Source organism: Eurypyga helias, unplaced genomic scaffold (genome assembly GCF_000690775.1).
Source record: "Eurypyga helias isolate BGI_N326 unplaced genomic scaffold, ASM69077v1 scaffold37043, whole genome shotgun sequence".
Taxonomy (NCBI): domain Eukaryota; kingdom Metazoa; phylum Chordata; class Aves; order Eurypygiformes; family Eurypygidae; genus Eurypyga; species Eurypyga helias.
In genome coordinates, this window is record NW_010243697.1 from 1 (window position 1) to 18,260 (window position 18,260).

At 52.3% G+C, this 18,260-nt stretch overlaps 1 protein-coding gene across 1 annotated transcript; it reads left to right on the top strand.

The window, feature by feature from the left end:
- Positions 1 to 3: 3 nt before the first annotated feature.
- FAM198A (family with sequence similarity 198, member A) lies at positions 4 to 5,242 on the top strand (the record flags this gene model as incomplete). Its single annotated transcript, XM_010149521.1, has 4 exons — positions 4 to 222; positions 3,988 to 4,110; positions 4,368 to 4,471; positions 5,032 to 5,242. Coding segments are annotated over 4 exons (657 nt in total), but the record flags the coding sequence as incomplete, so codon positions are not given.
- Positions 5,243 to 18,260: the final 13,018 nt, after the last annotated feature.

Sequence of the window (18,260 nt, forward strand, 5' to 3'; positions counted from 1 at the left end):
AGCTACACCAATGGCTCCCTGCGGCCCATCATCTGGTGGGCACCTGACCTTCGGCACCTGGAGGACGCCAACAATGACCAAAACTCCTGCGCCCTGGGGTGGCTGCAGTACCAGGAGATGTTGCAGCCCAGCAGATCAGTGCAGGCGGCCGGGGACAGTCCCTGCTCCAGCATCCCACGAGGCGAGTGGAGCCGCCTGGCCCTCTTCGACTTTCTCCTCCAGGTAGGGCTGGGGTGATGGAGACCACTCGTCCCACCAACTGTGCCACTCATGTCCCCCTGTGCCTTCTCCTTCTCCTCCACAGGGCTGCACAAGCTGCGGCTCCTTGGGGGTCCTTTTACTTGTTAGCTAATGAGGAGCAGCAGAGCTTTGTGCAGAAGCAGTTTGGTCAGAGCATGGTCCGTGTTTGGGACTTGCAGGGAAACACAGGCAGGATTCGGATGTGGTGAGTCTGCACGTGGCCGAGCTTTCTCCTGGCACAGCTCCATTGGCTCCACTTGGCACAGATGCCAGTAGCAGCTTGGGATGGGGCATCCCTAGGGACAAGCAGCATATTCTGCCCCAACCACATCAGATCTACCTCCTGGGATGCACTGCTGGCATTAGAAATCGGGAGCCCTGCCACTTCCTACAGCACTGCTTTCCTCCTCCTCCTCCTCTTTGGGATTAATAGTACTTAATCTTCAGTCTGGAAAATCATACCCTGCCACTGCGAGGGATTATGACAGCATCCCAGAGAGTTATCATTTCTTAGAGGGCAGCTGTGAGGAGACAAAAGTGGTTTCTATGGAAAAAAAAGCTTGTTTAGGCACCTTGGGGCTGGAGCTTTTGATTACCACACAAGGGGAAACTGCCTGAAAGGGCAAGTATTAAAATAAAAGAAGAAAGGAAGGAAGAAAGAAAGGAAAAAACCCCACTATTAAAATATGTGTTCTCGTTATTATGTTTTTTGTTTGTTTGTTTTGTGGGGTTTTTTTTGTTTTGTTTTGTTTTGCGAAGCCTGACCAATAATCTTTAGAACTTGACTATGGCTGGCAGAGGCGGAGCAGTCCTGGCTGCGCTTCGAAATATTTTAGCTGAAACAGCCAGAGAAATGAGAAGATTCACCACTCCCCTTCCCTTCCCCAGGCCAAAACACTGTTGAGTGTAATGGAAAGCCTGAGTGTCCGGGAGAAAGTATCTAGTTTTAAGGAGACTTTCCCTCAGAGGGCCAAAGCAGTGCAATGATAAATTCAAGGGCAATCCACAGGTTTTCCTCAATAACTCCGACAGGATCCTTCTATGCGGAGAAGTCACATAAAGGTAAAGGTGGACCAAGTCAGCAGGATGTCATAGAAGTGAAATAGCATCCTTCAGAGACGGCTTTAGCATCTCACAGCCCTTGCTGGGGAAGAAGAAGCTGTAAGCTTTGAGCCCTGCTGTACTTTGGCATTGAAATCTTCGTTGTTTTCTTCAATTAGCTTTAAAATTGGGCTGCTTCTATATGGATTTCTGATGGTGTTTGCCATAAGGGAACAGCCCTCTCGGTGCAAACCTTTGCAGAAGGACAAACGCCAAGCCCAGTGGAACAGCTGATGGTTTTTGCCCTTCGCTTTAAAGAGAGCCAAAAAAGACATCAACCCCAAAGATCTGCAGCCTCATCTCTTCCCTGTGTCACATCCTTCCCAGCGAGGCAGTTTTCACTGGGGGAAGCTGTCCCAGACTGAGTCACAGCTGGAAAGCCCTGTCAGACCCACGGGGATGGTCTGGGGTGGCCAAGCTTCACGTGGGACCAAAGCGGGCGTGGAGGGGAGCTTCTCACAGGGTTTGAGCTTGGATGGGGGAAGGTGAGGTTCACTTATTTGGGTTCCAGCAGTAAGACCTAACATCCCATTCATTAGAGGACGTTAGGATCTGGTGAGGAGAATTTAATATAAACAGCCCAGGGTGGGCCAGGGAGAGGGAGGGCTCATCACCGTGTCAGCAGCACTCAGCATCTCCACAGCCAGCTGGTCCATCTTCTGGGACTCCATTTGGATGCCAGGTCCAGCCTCCACCTCACACCCCTGTGGGTCCAGCACTGATCCGCCTTGGTTTCCCAGGTGCTGGCGGGCAGGTGAACAGAGGCCAAGCACATTTAATGTCTCTGTAAATCATCTCAGGTTGTCTTCACCTTCTGTGCAGCCTGGAAACCAGCATAGCAGGTGAGAGAAACCGGTGTGCTGATCTTTCCAGCAGACCAAAGATGTGTGTGGAGCAAATGTAATGGCTTTTCTTTTCATTTCAACCTGTTTCATGTCAAAAGACGCTCCAGCACTTTTAACTGATGGGTCTCCCAACAGAGAAATGCTGTGCTTCATTAAGCCTCAGGAAACAGAGGGATTTGTTAAAGGGCTCCAGTGTGGGACTCATCTTGCTTCTCCAAGGGTTATGAATATAATGTCCACACAGATAAAACTTGGTGTTTCCTGCAGCATCTTCTCCGGTGCTTGATTAGTGTTTGGGTTCAGACTGAACTCTCTCTTGAAGCACAGCCTGTAATTGATAAGTTTTGCTGATTATTAGGGTGAGGGGAATAAGCAGCTACTGTGGGTCACTTGGCTTCCATTTAGTCATCACCTGTAGATCGCGCTGGGCTCACCTGAGACATGCTCCAGCCCTCCTGGCAGCTCCAGGAGCCTCTCTGCACCCCAAGCCCTGGCTCCTGGGTTGGCACCAGCAACCCTCAGCATACAAGCAAGTCAGACGCCTTTGCACTCTAGCTGGAAAATATATTTATTTGATGTGCATTTACATATATTTAAAGGAGATTTTTATCTCTATGTATGGTGTTGGTTTTTTATTGTAATGTGGCAAACGTGCCTCAGGTGGTGGTGAAGCAGCCCCTCCTGCACAGCCGTGGAGCACGCAGCCATGGGGAGGTGTGCCGACAGCCAGCGAGGTCCCGTCTGCCCCAAAGGACATTGCAGAAGATGCGCCAGCTTCTTCTGATAAGGTCGAGGAAGCTTCATGAATACCGAGGCAGTATTACTGAAGCTGGGTCAGGCAGAGATTTATTTCTTTTAAAACTCCCTCGACCTGCTGAGGGTGCGGGTGAAACCCTGGAAGCTGCCAAGCAGCACTGGGGTTGACAGATGCGACAGCATGGAGCCTTAGCAGTGCCTCCAAGTAATTAAACACAGATGTAGTTAAAACAAGTCACAGTGGCCTAACTTAAATGTCAAGCATGCTCTGTATAACTCACAGATCGCTTTTCCCCTTGCTGATCCTTCTCCTTTCATCTTTCCATTGAGAACTGCTTAGGTTGCCAGTAGGAATGGATGAAAGGGTATATGTGGGCCAGAAGCTAGATGAAACCATCATCCAGTGCACCAAGACTCAGCCTGAGAAAAATATCACTTCCTGAGGTTTCAAAACCTAGGTTTCCTTGCATGCTTTTGGGTTTTTTTTACATTCATAGAATCATAGAATCACAGCATGGTTTGGTTTGGAAGGGGCCCTAAAGACCACCTAGTTCCAACCCCCCTGCCATGGGCAGGGACACCTTCCACTAGACCAGGTTGCTCAAAGCTTCATCCAGCCTGGCCTTGAACACTTCCAGGGATGGGGCATCCACAGCTTCTCTGGGCAACCTGTTCCTGTGCCTCATCACCCTCTCCGGGAAGAGCTTTTCCATCTCCATGTTTGTCTTCCCTTGGTTTCTGCTGGGCGCACAACCCATTCACTCTGTGCGAGTGTGGAGGTACGGGGCACAGAAGGTGCCTGAGCTCCAGCAGGAAAGCCTGTCACCATCACCTCTGTTGGTCTCTTCTCCAAACCAAGGGGGTTTTGCAAGTCAGCTCAGCTTCTGAGTTCTTCCCTGCCTCTCTCTCGCTCACTGGTACATGCAGCTTTTCCATTTCATGTCTCCTGAGGATTCTTAGAAATTTTTGTTTTCCTCTGAGCAAGAAAAGTTCACAACTGCCCCATGTTCCTGTCCCCACTAAGGTCCCCAAATGTCTCCCGCAGGTTCACGACCGCCTGGACCGCTACTGCTGTGGATTTCAGCCCGACCCCTCCGAGCCCTGCGTGGAGGAGAGGCTCCATGAGAAGTGCCGAAACCCATCGGAGCTGGTCCTGGTCCACATCCTGGTATGTCTCCCTGCTCCTCAGGGACTATGGTGAAGGTACCCTCACAGGAGTGACGTTGCAGCAAGGGGGATATAAGTCCCATGGTGATGGGGTCCATGGTGGGAGGTGCGCCTGGGTGTGGAGGGACCTGGGCTTTGGCAGCTGTGGGCCCCTACATGCTCTCAGGATTAGTCAGCGCATTAAAAAAAAATAGCCTAAATACCAAAACTGGTGACTCCCCACAGTAAGCAAACTTCTCCCTTCCGTCCCACTGGCAGGTCCGGAGGAGCGCCCCGTCCCGTCTGGTGTTCATCGACAATGCGGGCAGGCCACAGCATCCTGAGGAGAAGCTCAACTTCAGGCTCCTCCAAGGCATAGACCGGTAGGAAGGGCGATGTGCACCCTCCAAGGCATACGTCCCGGTGTGGGATGGACACCAGCCCTACGTGCGTGCCTCTGGGCCTTCCCTGGCTACCCCTGCGAAGTGGGGCCATCTCCCACCCAGGACGGAGCAGGTGGGTGGGCTCGCACCCCCGCCACACATACCTCTGCACTGAATCTGGGTCTCCATCCTGCTCCGGGTGGCTGATGGCTGTGTCCAAAACCTATCTCCTCCTCCCTGACTGGCAGCTGCACAAAAATAACAGTCATGTATTTCAGCATTTCTTGCATCATTGCCCAGCAGGCATTTGGCATGCTATTGGCCCTTGATTTAGAGCTCGTTTGGGTCCGTGTGGATCTGGTGGAGATGTCCTGCACTCTCCCCATGGGCAGAGCTTTAAGCAGAAGGCTCCTCATCCCGTGTTCCTCTGGGTGGATGTGCATTTCTCCTTGAAGCACCAGGGTAGCCTTTGCTCGGGTGCCCTGCTGCTCCCCCCATCCCTGCTCGGCCTTCCCTGGGTAACCCCTTCCCTCCCTTTCTCTTCTGCCCCTCGGCTGCAGCTTCCCAGCAGTGGCGGTGGCCACACTGCAGTCCAGCAGGCTCCAGAGCCTGCTCCTGGAGTCGCTGCGTGTGGATCGGGAGCTCTGGGAGAGCCAAGGCGGCGCGAACGGCCTGAGACCCCTGCTGCAGACCATCGACAGGCGGGCACGCATCCTGCTGCGGTACATCCGGGAGCGCAACCTGACGGTGTCTGGGGACTCGCTGCGCTGAGCCGACCTCCAGCCGGCACGGCGTGCCCACCTCGCCAATCCTGGCGGTGACGGATGTGCCTCACGCCGCGGCGTGGGCGATGTGAGACCCCGTGCAGGTGCTTGGCTCTCCAAGAGGTGTTCCCTGCCTCTCCTTGGAGGATGCCCTGGAAAAGGAGAGATTATCACAGGGAGTAGGAAAAGGGAGGAGTAGACATCTCCTAAACAACCCACAACTGCTTGAGAAAGGCATTCAGCAGCGTTTATCAAGACAACGGTCTCGGCGTGGATTTACAGTGGGGGCACATCCATGAGCATTTTTTGGGTGCCTTCACTCCCCACCCCCAGCAACTTTCAAAACTAGAGGCTTGGACTGTGAGCAGCCTGTGGGGACCTTGGGAAGGGTTAAAGCAGGGATGAGAGCCACTGCTGAAGGCGGGGGGAACTGACTGGCAGCCTTTTCATGGCTTGCACTGCGCTTCGTGATGCTGTCTTCACAGTTTCCAAAACATTACAGACAGAGAGGCTGGAACAGCATGGGGGAAGGCAGAGGGCAGCTTTCTAAGTGGTTTAGGCAGGGACAAGTTGCCACCTTACCCCCACGGAGGGGGTGATGTGTGCCTGGGAGCAGGTGTAAAGCGCTGCCCAAGCTGGGGCCGGGCAGGACCCTGGACTCGCAGGCAATGGCTGCATTTCGGAGCCGGTGGTGCCATCCCCGTGTACCATGTGCCGTGCCTCAGCAGGGCTGGGCTGCTGTCAAGGTGCATCTGACCTCCATTTCTCCAGCATTACAGGTGGAACCTCCATGCTTGAGGCACCCCAGGTCACTCGTGCCTTGGAAAGTCTCGGTGAGACCGGCGTGGGCCCCTGTGCTGTGCTGCTGTCCCGTTGCCCTGGCTTGGCCACCCATGCAGTGGGAAAGGCAGGAAGGGTGGGCATTCATCCCTTCCCTGCTCCAGCCACATCAGCGTCTTGTCAGTTGTAGAGCCTGCAAGGGGATACTTCAACGCCCATGCCGATAACCACAAGAAATGACCTTTTTTCCTCTCGCTTAAGAGAAGATGGAGTGAGGCTTGGCTGACGAATCATCAACCGCAAGTGCTCTCAGAAGGTGTCGGCACTCAGCATCAGCCCATCAGCACCCAAAGTGCCAGCAGCATCTTCCTGAAGTCCTGCTCTCCAGTTAGCCTGGGACTGCCTCACCCCAGCACTCTCCCCGCCCTGTGAGCTAGTACCCTGTTTGCCACTCCGTGGGATGGATGACTGTCGGAGAAGCCCTGCTAAAGCCCAAATTCTGGGGATTCACTACTGGGAGGTGAGCTTAGCCTTTAAACATAGACGACAACAAAATAACTCATCCTGGGTCCTGTCAAAAATCGTGCGTAAGCACAGCCTTCTATGAGTAAACGAGACTAATAATGTAACATAATTAAATCCAGAAAATAAGCTGTGAAACGCTACGTGGTAACAAGACGATTAGTTAGATGTGTAGCATCAGTCATAGTCTTGTTTTTCTCATTAAAATGAGAAATTGCATTAAAAGAGAGGTTTTCATCCCACGTAAGCCAAGTTCTCAGCGGGACGAAGGTGGGGCACTGCACAGTGGCCAGAGCTGTTGCCTTGGCTCTGCTGGAACAGCAACCTTTGTCTTTCCTCCCGTCGCATCTCTTGCCCCGGGTTGCATCTGCTTGACCTTAACGTTGCACAAGGTGGTGGGGATTGTTCTAGGTTTATTTTCATTTCCTCAGTTGTAACGTGTGAGTTTGCTGGCTACACGCAGACCGGAATGTCTGTAAGCAGTTACGCGTAGGAATAAAAACTGCTCTTGATTTAACAAAGAGCCACATGTGGATAAATGAGAGAAGCAAAAGCCATGATCTTGCTGAGACTGATCATTAATCTCCTCTAATTAGTCATTTTTTCCATGGGTTTGTCTACGTAGCCAGCAAAGCGCACAGGCTCCGGATTGTGGTCACAGCCCTTCAGAGAAATCCCATGGACTGCTCCGGCCGTTGCAGCCTTTGCCACGTAGCGTTGGGGTTGGTTTGCTCCAGCTATGAATGTGTCATATTTCCTACGATAAACTTATTTTTATGGGTGTATGACATAGTTAAAGAAGTTCAGTCAGGGCCGTGCTTGATAAACAAGATCTCATCTCAGGAGCAATCCCACCTGTTCTTAAGCCCACCCCAAAGCTGCTGACCCCCGAACGCTCCCTGGCAGCCCACTCCAGCGCTTTGCTGGCCTCACCCTTCATAAACTAAATGCTCTTTTGCTGCATTTACGCTTCTTGAGCTGCCCGTTGCAGCCACAGGACACCAAAAAGCCTTTGTGGCATCCCCATACAGACCTTGCAGAGCAGCCCGAGCACCCGCTGAACCCACACACTGGCCTGGTCTGACACCAGCGGGGTGGGATTCAGGGGTGGAACTCAGTGACCCCACAAGATGCTCGGCAAAAACTGCCCAAGTGGTTCCATGCCCACACGGGGGAAGCATGGGCCGGCTGCTGCCTGCAAGGCAAGAGCTAGGAAGTAAATCCAAATTTATTGGTAAATCGCTGGCTATAAAAATAATCTGGCTTTTAGAAAGCAATTTATTTATGCTTTCAGTACTTGCTTAAATATTTATGCGGAGAAGGGGGAAAAAGTCCACTCCAACATAGGACTATCATTGTAGCAACAGCTTTTAAGATTAATGGAAGTAAATTAGCCGGCCGTTTTATTTACATCCAGCAAGGCAATAGATAAACTCTCCTGGTGATGGATTTTCTTCATTAGTTGGGCGAACGCCTAAGGTACAGCTTTTGACATTGTTTCTTCCAAGCGGTTAGACAAACAGTTTATCAAAAGAGTATAAAATTGTCATGAAACGAAGCAGATTAATGACCAGTAAAGGGAAGATCGCTGAATTTATAAGTAGCAGTGTCACTGGAGCCTAAAGGATGGCTTATTAGATAACCGACATGTACACGCCTGCAGAAGCGTTGAGCCCCACTCGTATCTGCTGCCCCAGCAGCGGCTGCTCCCCAGTTCATCCCTTCGTGGAGGTCTCTGCACGGAGACCTCCTTCCTCCTTCCCTCCCCTTAGGTCTGGGTTTATTTTGCATCTCTCTCATCAGAGTGAGTGAACATATTATCCCCTCCCAATTAAAAACCTCTTAGACTGGATCGGTTTCAGGGACGATAACTTTGTCTTCGTGTCTGCGCAGCAATAACGGCTTCTCCAACCTGATTTAGCGATTTTGGCTGCTATTACCGCAGCGATAATCACAGCAATAACAACAACAATAACATATAGGACTTCTCTGGTATTTTGATTCTTTGGAAAAAAATCCTCCAGCATTAGCGGTTTATGGATCCCATATTGCTCTTCCAGCAATTACCTCTGGAATTATAATTAGCCATCAGATAAGGCAAATGGGGAAAGGAAACTGGGAACCTGGGGAGAAGGAAACCTTCCCTGGGATGGCAGAGTGATTGTGCTTGCGGGTGTCCGAGGTCTCTGCCACCCCCCCAGGCATGGGCTTCCGTTTTCAACCTGCAGAAGAGGGATGTTTGGGTGCAAGTACGACTAAAAAACATCTGTTTAACCGGTACTGTGGATCTCAGCCTCCGAGTGCTGTCCCCAGCAGGTGGCATTGGCTCCACAGGCTGTCTTTTCCCTGCGCTTGCCAAGAGCATCTTCAAAGCTCCATCTCTGCACTGGCAAATTTCAAGCTGCTAAAGCATCAGTAATTCCTTGATTCCCTTGCAGCCTAATCCACCCAGCTGCACTTTATATCCCACCACCACCACCTTTTTCCCTCTGTTACTGTCTCTTTCCAATTAAAATCCAGATCTGCAGGAGTCCTCGCAGCATGTTGCTCCAGGCTGGGAGCGTGGGGAAGCAGGATGGAGCAGGATGAGACGGCAGTGTTTTATCAAATCAAGGAGGTGACCGACTGCAAGTGTCCCTCTTCTTGCTCCCAGAAGCCAGGGTTGGTGTCCCTGTTCTTACTCCCAGAAGCCAGGGTTGCCTCCCCACTTCCCCCACCCACTTTGCAAATGAGGAGTAAGGCTGAGCCCCCAGACCAGGCATCATTAATGAAGCGACGGAGGTAAAACCCGTGCTGTGAGACTTTGACAAGGTGTCCCGCATCCGGGTGTGGACAAACCTTTCTCCCCAGGGTCACCTGGGTGTTTGTTTTCCTCTGGCTGATGAGGCAGTTATGTTGACATGCATCTCAGATCTCTGAGGGGGGCATCTTTATGGCTCCTCCTGGATTGAACACCTTGAAGGGTGTGAAGGTCAGGCTTCTTGCCTCTAGGGCTATTTTGGATACCTGCTGTTTTGGCAGGATTATCTCTTTTCCAAAGAACTACTAAATATCAGGACTTTTCCAACAGAACCCGTGGTTATCCTCAGGGTGGATTTTAAAATGATACGGCTCTGAGAGCTGTGTGCTGCCAGCCAGCAGATGATGCATGCTTCGGGGCTGTAAAATCCACTGGTCTGTAAACAAGCCAAAGACAGGAGCATCCTTTCCCAAACAGGAGCAGTTTCTCCTCACCAAACTGCCTCCACATGGTCCTTGGGGATTTCCCTGGGGTTTTTTGTCTCACTCCAGACTGGAGGATCAGTCTCACTTGTTCTCTTCTAGGCTGAAGCAGGTTTTATTCACTTGGGCCATACCCAGCATCACCAAGCCAAGAGATGATGTGGGTGCACCTAGCACACCGGGGGCCCCCCAGGGACCCCAGCCAGCAGGCAGGGTGCTGCTCATGCCCCCATGCAGGGAGTGGCCAGGAAGTGCCTGTGCTCCTGTAAGCTGCTTGGGTTTGGATTGCCATGTGAAGTTTTTCTTACCCTCCCCAGTCCCTGGCCAATTTCCCATCTAGGCAATCAGATTCCCCTTTTCATCTCCTTTTGGGCTGGGAGGCTGTGATTTGTGATGCCTGTGCCTGGGCAGGCAGAGGAGGGGCTCGTGGCATCCCCGGCATCCTTGCCACAAGCAGCAGGACAGGCAGGAAGCAGAAAGGGCAGAGGTGTCAGACCTTTCCTTTAAACCCTTGAGTTTATTGACAGAAACTAGTACTTAACCCCACAGGAGCTTGGGCTGGCCTCTCCCCGGCTCTCTGGAGGTAGTGATGCCTTCATAGAGCGCCCAAAAGCGGAGGACAATTTTCCCACTAGATAGCTCTGGGAAAGGGGAGAGAAAGTCTCCAGGGATGGTTCAGTCCCATCCCCCCAGTCCAACCAGATGCATATGGGTGGTTTTGAACCAGGTTAGTGGGAAGAGGCCAAGGAAAATGTGAGTCCCAGCTCTGTGTGGGAACAGGATGGGATGAGCCCACAGAAGGGGTGTTTTCCCCGGGGTGCTGCTGCCAAGCTCTCCAGTTCACCACCTCTTCTAGTCCTGCTTTTTAGATGAGTTTTGCTCCACTGGATCTTTTTTTTTTTTTGGCCTCAACCGAGCAGGAAAGGAGCTTTTCTTGCAGGACGAGGCTATCGGATACAGCGGTGCAGGCTTCGCTGAAAGTCCTGCCATGTTTTGCAGGTGTTGGATTTCAATTGTCTGTTCCGGCTACATCAGAAATGGCTCAGAGCAAGAAAAGCGTGTTATGTCCCAGGGCTGCTAACGTACATAAACAATCTGGGGTTTGTTGCCTTGACCTTTTCTGAAACAAGTTATTGGCCTCTCTGAGTTAAATCTTGAAAAAAGTGGATCTATTAAGCTGAGCAGCAGATGTGGGCTTCTGGGAAGTGCGTTTAGGCACCAACAGGATACCAGGAGGCTGAGTTTAGACAGAACTGGGATAAATCTCCTTTAATGGCTTTTGTTCAGTTCACCAGGGTCTGCCAGTTCTGCTCCTTGCCTACAGTAAATAATCTGGAAGCAGGTAATTTTATTCAATTTAAGGCTATTCAGCCTAGCTTTCCTCCATTTGGGGAGAGGTGGCACAAAATACATGCCAGGAATGGTCATGTTAGGTCAAACACTTCTTCATCTTTTGAGCAGAAAACCTGGCATGGCATGTGAAGTTTGAGAGAGAGCACGTACAGAGAGCTCATCCTGGCCATTCCAGGTGAAGCTGAAAGCGAAGGGTGGGAGATCAGAGGTCTCTCTTCCCTCTCTGCTTCCACTCAAGACCAGAGCAATTTGCGGAGGAGCTGCTGGTTGCCACATCTGGCTGGTGTCCCTGCCACGTCCCTGCCTGGCTCACGACAGGTTTGCACATCCCGAGTGCTCCCTCCCTTCTCCATCCCTTCCCCGGGGTCTGCCCCCGTCCCTGTGTCCTTGCCATCCTCAGCTGTAGGGTGAGGGGGGGCAGGAACTTGGTGTTGGATGGGGTCCAGCTGGAGGGTTAAGACGCCATAGCTTGCACGGCTTCTTCCTTGCCTCAAATGAGACACGAAGGTCTCTGTGGAGGTCAGGACCTTTAGCAACCCTTACTGGTCTCAAAAGGGTGAAGCGCATAGACGTGTGCCCATAGCATATGGGGAGAGGGGCCACAGGAGCCTGGGCTGGAGAGCATTCAGGACCGATCTCAGTGCCAGACTCCTGCCTGCACTTTCCACTGATGGGTGGTTTCAGAGCCAAGCTGGTGGCTGAAGTCAGGACGGGTGGTCGACCAGGGATGCTTTGCCTATGGAAAAGCGCTGCTAAGTGGCCTCAGTGCTCAGGGACTCGGGCTCAGGGCGGCTAAGGGAGACCAGCAATGGAGAAATGTAGCATCCCATATTAGCTTTGCCTCAGCCCGAAATTTAGGCTGAGGCAGGCGATGACCATGGAGGGGTGAAATCAGCCGTTGTGGTCTTGCCTGGGGTTTTACCACCAGCCCCGGCATCACCAAAGTCCCCCATGGGGTTCCGTGGAGATGCCAGCCCACCTGGGAGCCGTGTATGTCGACTGCGCTCAAATAAGCCTTTTGATAGCAGGGATGAGGCGATATTTGTCCTGCTTTATGCCTCCACAAAGGCGGGATTAGGACATCAGAAAGTCCTGCTGCTTAATCTTCCTTTGAAGGGACTTGGAGAAAGAAAGGAAAGAAAGAAAGGGAAAGAACAGAGAACCGAGAGCGGGCCGCATCTGTGAGCAGATGTGTTAGAAGAAAGTATTAGGGTAGCATGTCTGAGCTTATCATTTGTGATCTTGAGGCACCCTCAGAGACAACCTTTCCTGGCAAAAGCTGGTATTTTTAGCACAAGATGAGAAACCTGAGTCAAAGGCCACTGCTGTGGTCTCTGCAGCGATGAGACAACCCCCTCTGCCCCTCCATTGCCAGGCAAACCCCAGGCTCCTGCCCAGTCCCTCTTTTTTTACGCCGTAGCACGCAGCGGGTGAACATTTTTCATGTGCCAGGGATGCTTAGAGGCAGCTGGGAAGAGCTGGCTGATGTGTGGGGGTGTGCCGGTGGAAGAGGCCGGCACTTGGCACCCACCTGGTAGCACCACATCCACTGCCCTCGGAGCACAGCGGCACATTAGCAAGGGGCCGTGGGGCTGTGGAAGGGCTGGGAAATAAGGAACATTCGGGTGTCGGGAGGCAGAGGAAGGGGGCCAAGCAGGTACCTGCTGGGCTGGCGGATTCCAGCCCTGGTGTGGTGGGAGCGGAGGTGCCGACGCAGGCACCTGCAGGGGAGTGGGCAATAAAGTCATTTCTCTGTCTCTGCAGAACTGCGGCCTTGAAGTTTGCCTCTTTTATTCCGTAGGGACCACTGCCTGCAAAAAAACAGATGCCATCTGTCCACCATGCCTCGTAAATCAGATTTTAATCATCTCGGGGAGAGGGCTGTCTCCTGCCGTGTGCTGCAAACCAGGTCTGCAGGAGCTACTCTGCAAAATTTACATTGCTGAGATGGGTTAGTGATTCAGGCTCCAGCTTCGTACCGAGGAGGCTGGAATTCAGTTTCTCTCCCTCTTACAGGTTTCCTGGCTGACGGTGGAAAGTCGCCTATGCCATACCTATGTTAATCAGGCAAGCGCAGATCTGGTTTTCACCTCCCAGCTGATCTCCCTCCCCACTGCGCTCACGCCGCAGCACGTCTGCATCCGGCATGGGCAGGAGGGCTCCCATGGCGAAGGACAGACAGAGGCACCTCCAAGATCCGGTTTTGCTCCATGAAAACCAAAGCAACAGATTGCAGAGATGCTGCTGTTGGCGGGAGGTTACGGTGGGCAGCAGAGGAGAGAGCCAGGGAAACAGCACAAGGTCAGACCTTGTCTGGCCTTGTACAGCCCTTATACAACCCTATAAGGCAAACGATGTATTCCTATAAAAATCAAATGGGCTGCTGAGGATGCTCAGAAGTATGGTCTAATGTCCTTATCCCCTTTTTTTAAATCTTTATATATTGAAAAATCATTGCTGGTATTACAGGGAGGCTGCAAAGCTACCTCTTTGTGAGTAAAGGATCAATAATTTGGTTTTTTTCTTCCCCGTATGAAAATAATACCATTAAATAACATTGTTTTATTAAAAAGGCAGTACTCCCTGAGCATGAATGACAAGGCTGATCACAGCCTGCCCGTGGGGAGATCTCTTATCCACAGCCTCGATGGACTTACATCTCAAAAAAAGAGCTCAGCTAAGGCCTCTAAAAGCGTGGTTATTTATATAGTTGGCACGGCCAAGTTCTGACCCCCACAGGGTGAAAGTGCAAGAGGGTGGTTAGTTTGGTGGTATCCTAGGATGAGTCAAGTCCTGTCAGCTCATCAAAACCCCAAAATCCAGCAAGGAAGAAAACGATGCCTGAAACAGGAGGAAAAAAGACTGAGAACGATCTAACGGTTACAATGATCCAATCCATTAACTTTTTTCATGCAAAGCCATTAGGGTTTAAGCTTCCGAGAGGGCACCGGAGAAGAAGGGTGCATCACGCTAGCATCCTCGGATATGCTGCAGGAGCAAACCTCCACCCTTGGCTCACGCGGGCTGTCACGCATTCTGCACGAAACCTCTTCCCCCCACCTCTGCAGCACAGCCGGGCCAAACGGGAGCTCACGAGGCGAGGTGGAGGGTGCAAAGGCAGTATGGATTGCATGGAAGCCACTTCATGGGGAATCACTATGAGCAATGTCCCCCCCTCCCCGCCCCACACAACCCCCTGAGAGCTGCATCCTGCAGGGCATCTCCGTGGAGGTGCTGGTGATGGAGCTCTCTGAAGGTTTGGGCAGGGCTTCCGAGGCTGGCACGAGGTGTCTGATGGAACTAAGGGCAGCGGAGCAAGTTTGAGAAAAACGTGCTCACAAGGGGTTGTGTGTTACACAGCTATCGGGGAGAGCCCAGCCTCCGCTGCCTCGTGGTCTGCCCTGGCTCCGCAAGCCCCCCGCAGCACTGGGATGCATTTTAATCAGCACTCAGCTGTCGGACAGGAGAAGAAAATATTGCCCTTCTTTTTCCATAAAGATTCAATCATTTATTCCACCAACACCCTGGCGAGGCCCCTTTACCAGGAGATGTGTCAGGAATAAATATTTTCAAAATAATGACCCTAAATGTTAACCCCCCCTCACCCCCCTCTGTTTATACATATACCTAGTGGTTATGGAGCTGATAGAAGAAACAAAACCCCTTCATCTCAGCCCTGGACACTCTCTGTGACAGCTGTCAAAAATGATTACTGTGATCTCCTGGCAGTCCTGCAGCGGGTTCACCCTAAAAACTGAAAAAACCCTTGGCTCGAGCCAGCAGTGACTTCAGGAAAAAAGGGAGAGCTGCAGGCAGGCAGGAGTTAGCAGCTCAGGATCACACCATGACCCGGGTCCTGTTTGTGCAGCCGCAGCCCCACTGCCACGGGGATGGACCCCAGCTGTTGGCAAGCCCCGAGTCAGGAGCCCATTCCACTCCCTGTTTGGAGGATGCAGCTCAGGCCTCTTTCTGAGAAGAGAGGGAGGAGGCAGGACCTGGGGGGGAAGCAGCAGAACACCCCCTTTTCAGAGGACCAAAGGGGACCACGGGTTAAACCAACTATTGAGCTGGTTTCTAATGAGTCTGCCACAGCTTCTTCAGGTGGATCAAAGAAATCAAAATCCTGGGGCAAAATAGACATTTCCATTGAAGCCCTGTCAGCCTTCCTCAGCCTCATTCTCTCCCAAAGCTCCTACCCCTGACCCAGATGCTCAGACCAGCCACAGTTATGAGGATGCTGGGACTGATGTGCCGCCCCTATTCCCAGGTGAGATTGTGCAGTGTCCGGAGGATGCTGGGGTTGTCGGAGAGCCACTGCCAGGTGTTACCTGGGATCGCTGGCATCAGGACCGGCCTAACACGCTGGTGCAGCTCATGGGGTGCATGGGGATGCTGTGCTCACCCAGCAGTGCTGTGCAAGGCATGCGCTGCTGGGAGGTCCTGTGCTGTGCGAGGTCCTGGAGCTCAGCCTCCCTTCGGAGGTGCATGGGGTCCCACCACCACCCCACGGGCTATAGGGCAAGGCAAGGGTCCCGCTTTGCTCGGTGTGGGGACAGCAGGTCCTGCCTGGCCTCGTGGCTGTCACTGAGCTCTCGTGGCCCCCAGGCTCTGACTGGGGTCTGCAGGCTGGCAGAAGACCCCGGAGCCAGGGATGTTGTGTTGCAGGGGGACAACCAGCACCAACCAGCCTCCACTTGGCCTCTCCTCCTTGGCTAGCACAGGTGAAGGGGCTGCTGGTGCCTGAGCAGACGAGGGGACAAAGCTGGTGGCCCAGGGTCCGAAACCAGAAGGACCCCACAGGATTTGCTGAGGAGTCGAACAGAGGGAGGTTTTGTGCCAAGCCCTGATCTCTAGCTGTAGCTGAAAGCACAGAGCAATCCCTCAGCGAAGGAGCCTGCCAGGGAGACCCCAGCACCACCTTACTGGAGCCCGGGGAGCCATCACCGCCACTGGCTTCATCCAACACACCTCCCCGAGATCCTTCACTTGCGGCCCTTCTCACGAGCACCGTCACTTCTCCCTTCCGTCTCCCTCTGCAAAGGAAGAGAATTTAAAGATTAAACCCTGCTGAGGAATAAAAAAATCATAGGTCCCTTGAGACACGAAATACAGCTACAACCAACATCAGGAGTGTGGAAACAGCTTTTCTACATGCTGGGGGAGGTTTGGCAGGTAGGAAAGTAATTGTCAGCTGAATGCTCTCCCTCTGGTTCAGATTAATAGCTTGGCTCTGGTCTCATATCGAATTTCCCTACCTTCCCATAAGAAATAAATTCTGAACCATAACTAGCCTGAGAGAGGAAGGATCTGTTGGATGTCTTTTTAATGTCAATTTTTTTCCCCTCTGTCTTTAGAAGGTGTCCCTGCCCATGGCAGGGGAGTTGGAAGTAGATGGTCTTTAAGGTCCCTTCCAACCCAAACCATTCCATGGTTCTATGATTCATGTCTCCTTTTCCTTGGATTTTATGGTGATGCCCATACTGACTACACACAGACAACTAAGTTTTCATTTGCTTTTCCCGTGGCTACGTATGAGACACACATGGAACAAGGCGAGCTGCTCCCAGCAAACAATTTCTGTTGTGAATTATCCACAAGGAGACCTAGAGATGGTGGGTTTTATTTTTTTACATAGCAAGCTCTTAGTCAAAGTTATTCGACACCCCAGGTGACCATATTTTGCCCTGCTGCTGATCCCCCCGAAAGGCAATCCCGCTCCACCACGTCGGCAGTCCCTCTGCCCTCACCCCTGCCAGCACGTTTCTCCTGCCCACCGCCTGTGCGCAGGGACATGGAGGTCTGCATGGGTTTTGCCCCAACATGTTCCTGTGGCTTTGGGATCCTCTGTCACTCCAGAGAGGGCCCTGAGCTGGGATTAAGCCGCTGCTGTGTTGGAGCAAGGGGGATGATTTATTGAACACGAACTCAATATATCCTTTTTTAAAACTAATAAACAATAGATGTTCTCTTCAAAGGAAGAGCTAGTAAAACACACACAAGCTCTGCCTTTCAACCCCAATAAAATCCCAGCAAGACGATGCCAAAGTGATCCTTAAATCCAAGCATTGAACTTGACAAAGAAATGCCAGCTGCCAAAACACAAAAAGTATATGGCTGTTGTCCCAGTTTGGGTGGGAAGAGGCAGGGTTTGCTCTTCCTCTTTTGCCAGGGGGCTAACCCGAACGTTTCACCTAAAACCCGGTAGTTAAAAATCAGGTCTTTGATATCCTGCGAGAAGTCACCCCGCCGTTTGCAGCTCCGAGTGCAGCATGGGGTTGGACCAACTTCATCTACATCTTAGCAACAGAGGGGCAAAACACAGCATCTGCTCCACAGTTTGTATTTTACGGTCCACAAAATAAAACCCTCTGGAGGGTGCCCTTTGCTATCCATCGCACAGTTTCTCAAGACAGGAAGAAGGAAAATAATGATGGAGAAAAAGGGAACACGGGTAGCTCCTCAGAGATAACCCTCCCGTGTGGCAGAGGTCCCCTCTCCGGAGCGAGAGCATGCACGTCACCTACCTGTGCATCACTGCGAGTCCATGGTTTCCGGATTGCCTTTGGCCCAGGCCAGTGGCCAGCTTGCTCAGTATAGTCAAAGGAGGAGGAAGAAGAGGACCAGACCATGGAGAAGCTCCTTGGCAGGAGCCCAGTCCCCAGGCATTATGTTTTCCAGCAAAGGGTGGCATGTGCTGCTCTCCCTGGCTGCTTGGGCATCCAAAACACCAACCGGCCTCGTGGGGATCTCCAAGGGCATCTCTCCCAGAGCCTCTTCCCCAGTGTGACCTTCTTTTTTGCCTCCATCTCCTGACAGCCTCCTTTCCCCTGCTTGCTGCTGCTCCACTGGCACCAGGGAGCTGGCAGGAGCCTGGGCACCCGCCTGAAATGCAGAGAAACGGGAAAGACGTGGCACTAACAACGACGGCTTGGGACCAGTTGGAACCATTGTGCCAAGTTAACCGGGGAGAAAACAGCTCGTGGCTCAGGGACGAGGTGGCCCAGGGGTTGCCTGGTCTCAACCAACTGAATCAAGCTCACCAAAGCGGCCCGGAGCCTCCTTGCTCCACGTGCTGCAAGACCACGGCCGTCAGCCGGCAAGACGTTAAGGGAAAAGCTGTCCACCATGGTCTGAAATACCTGGAGCTC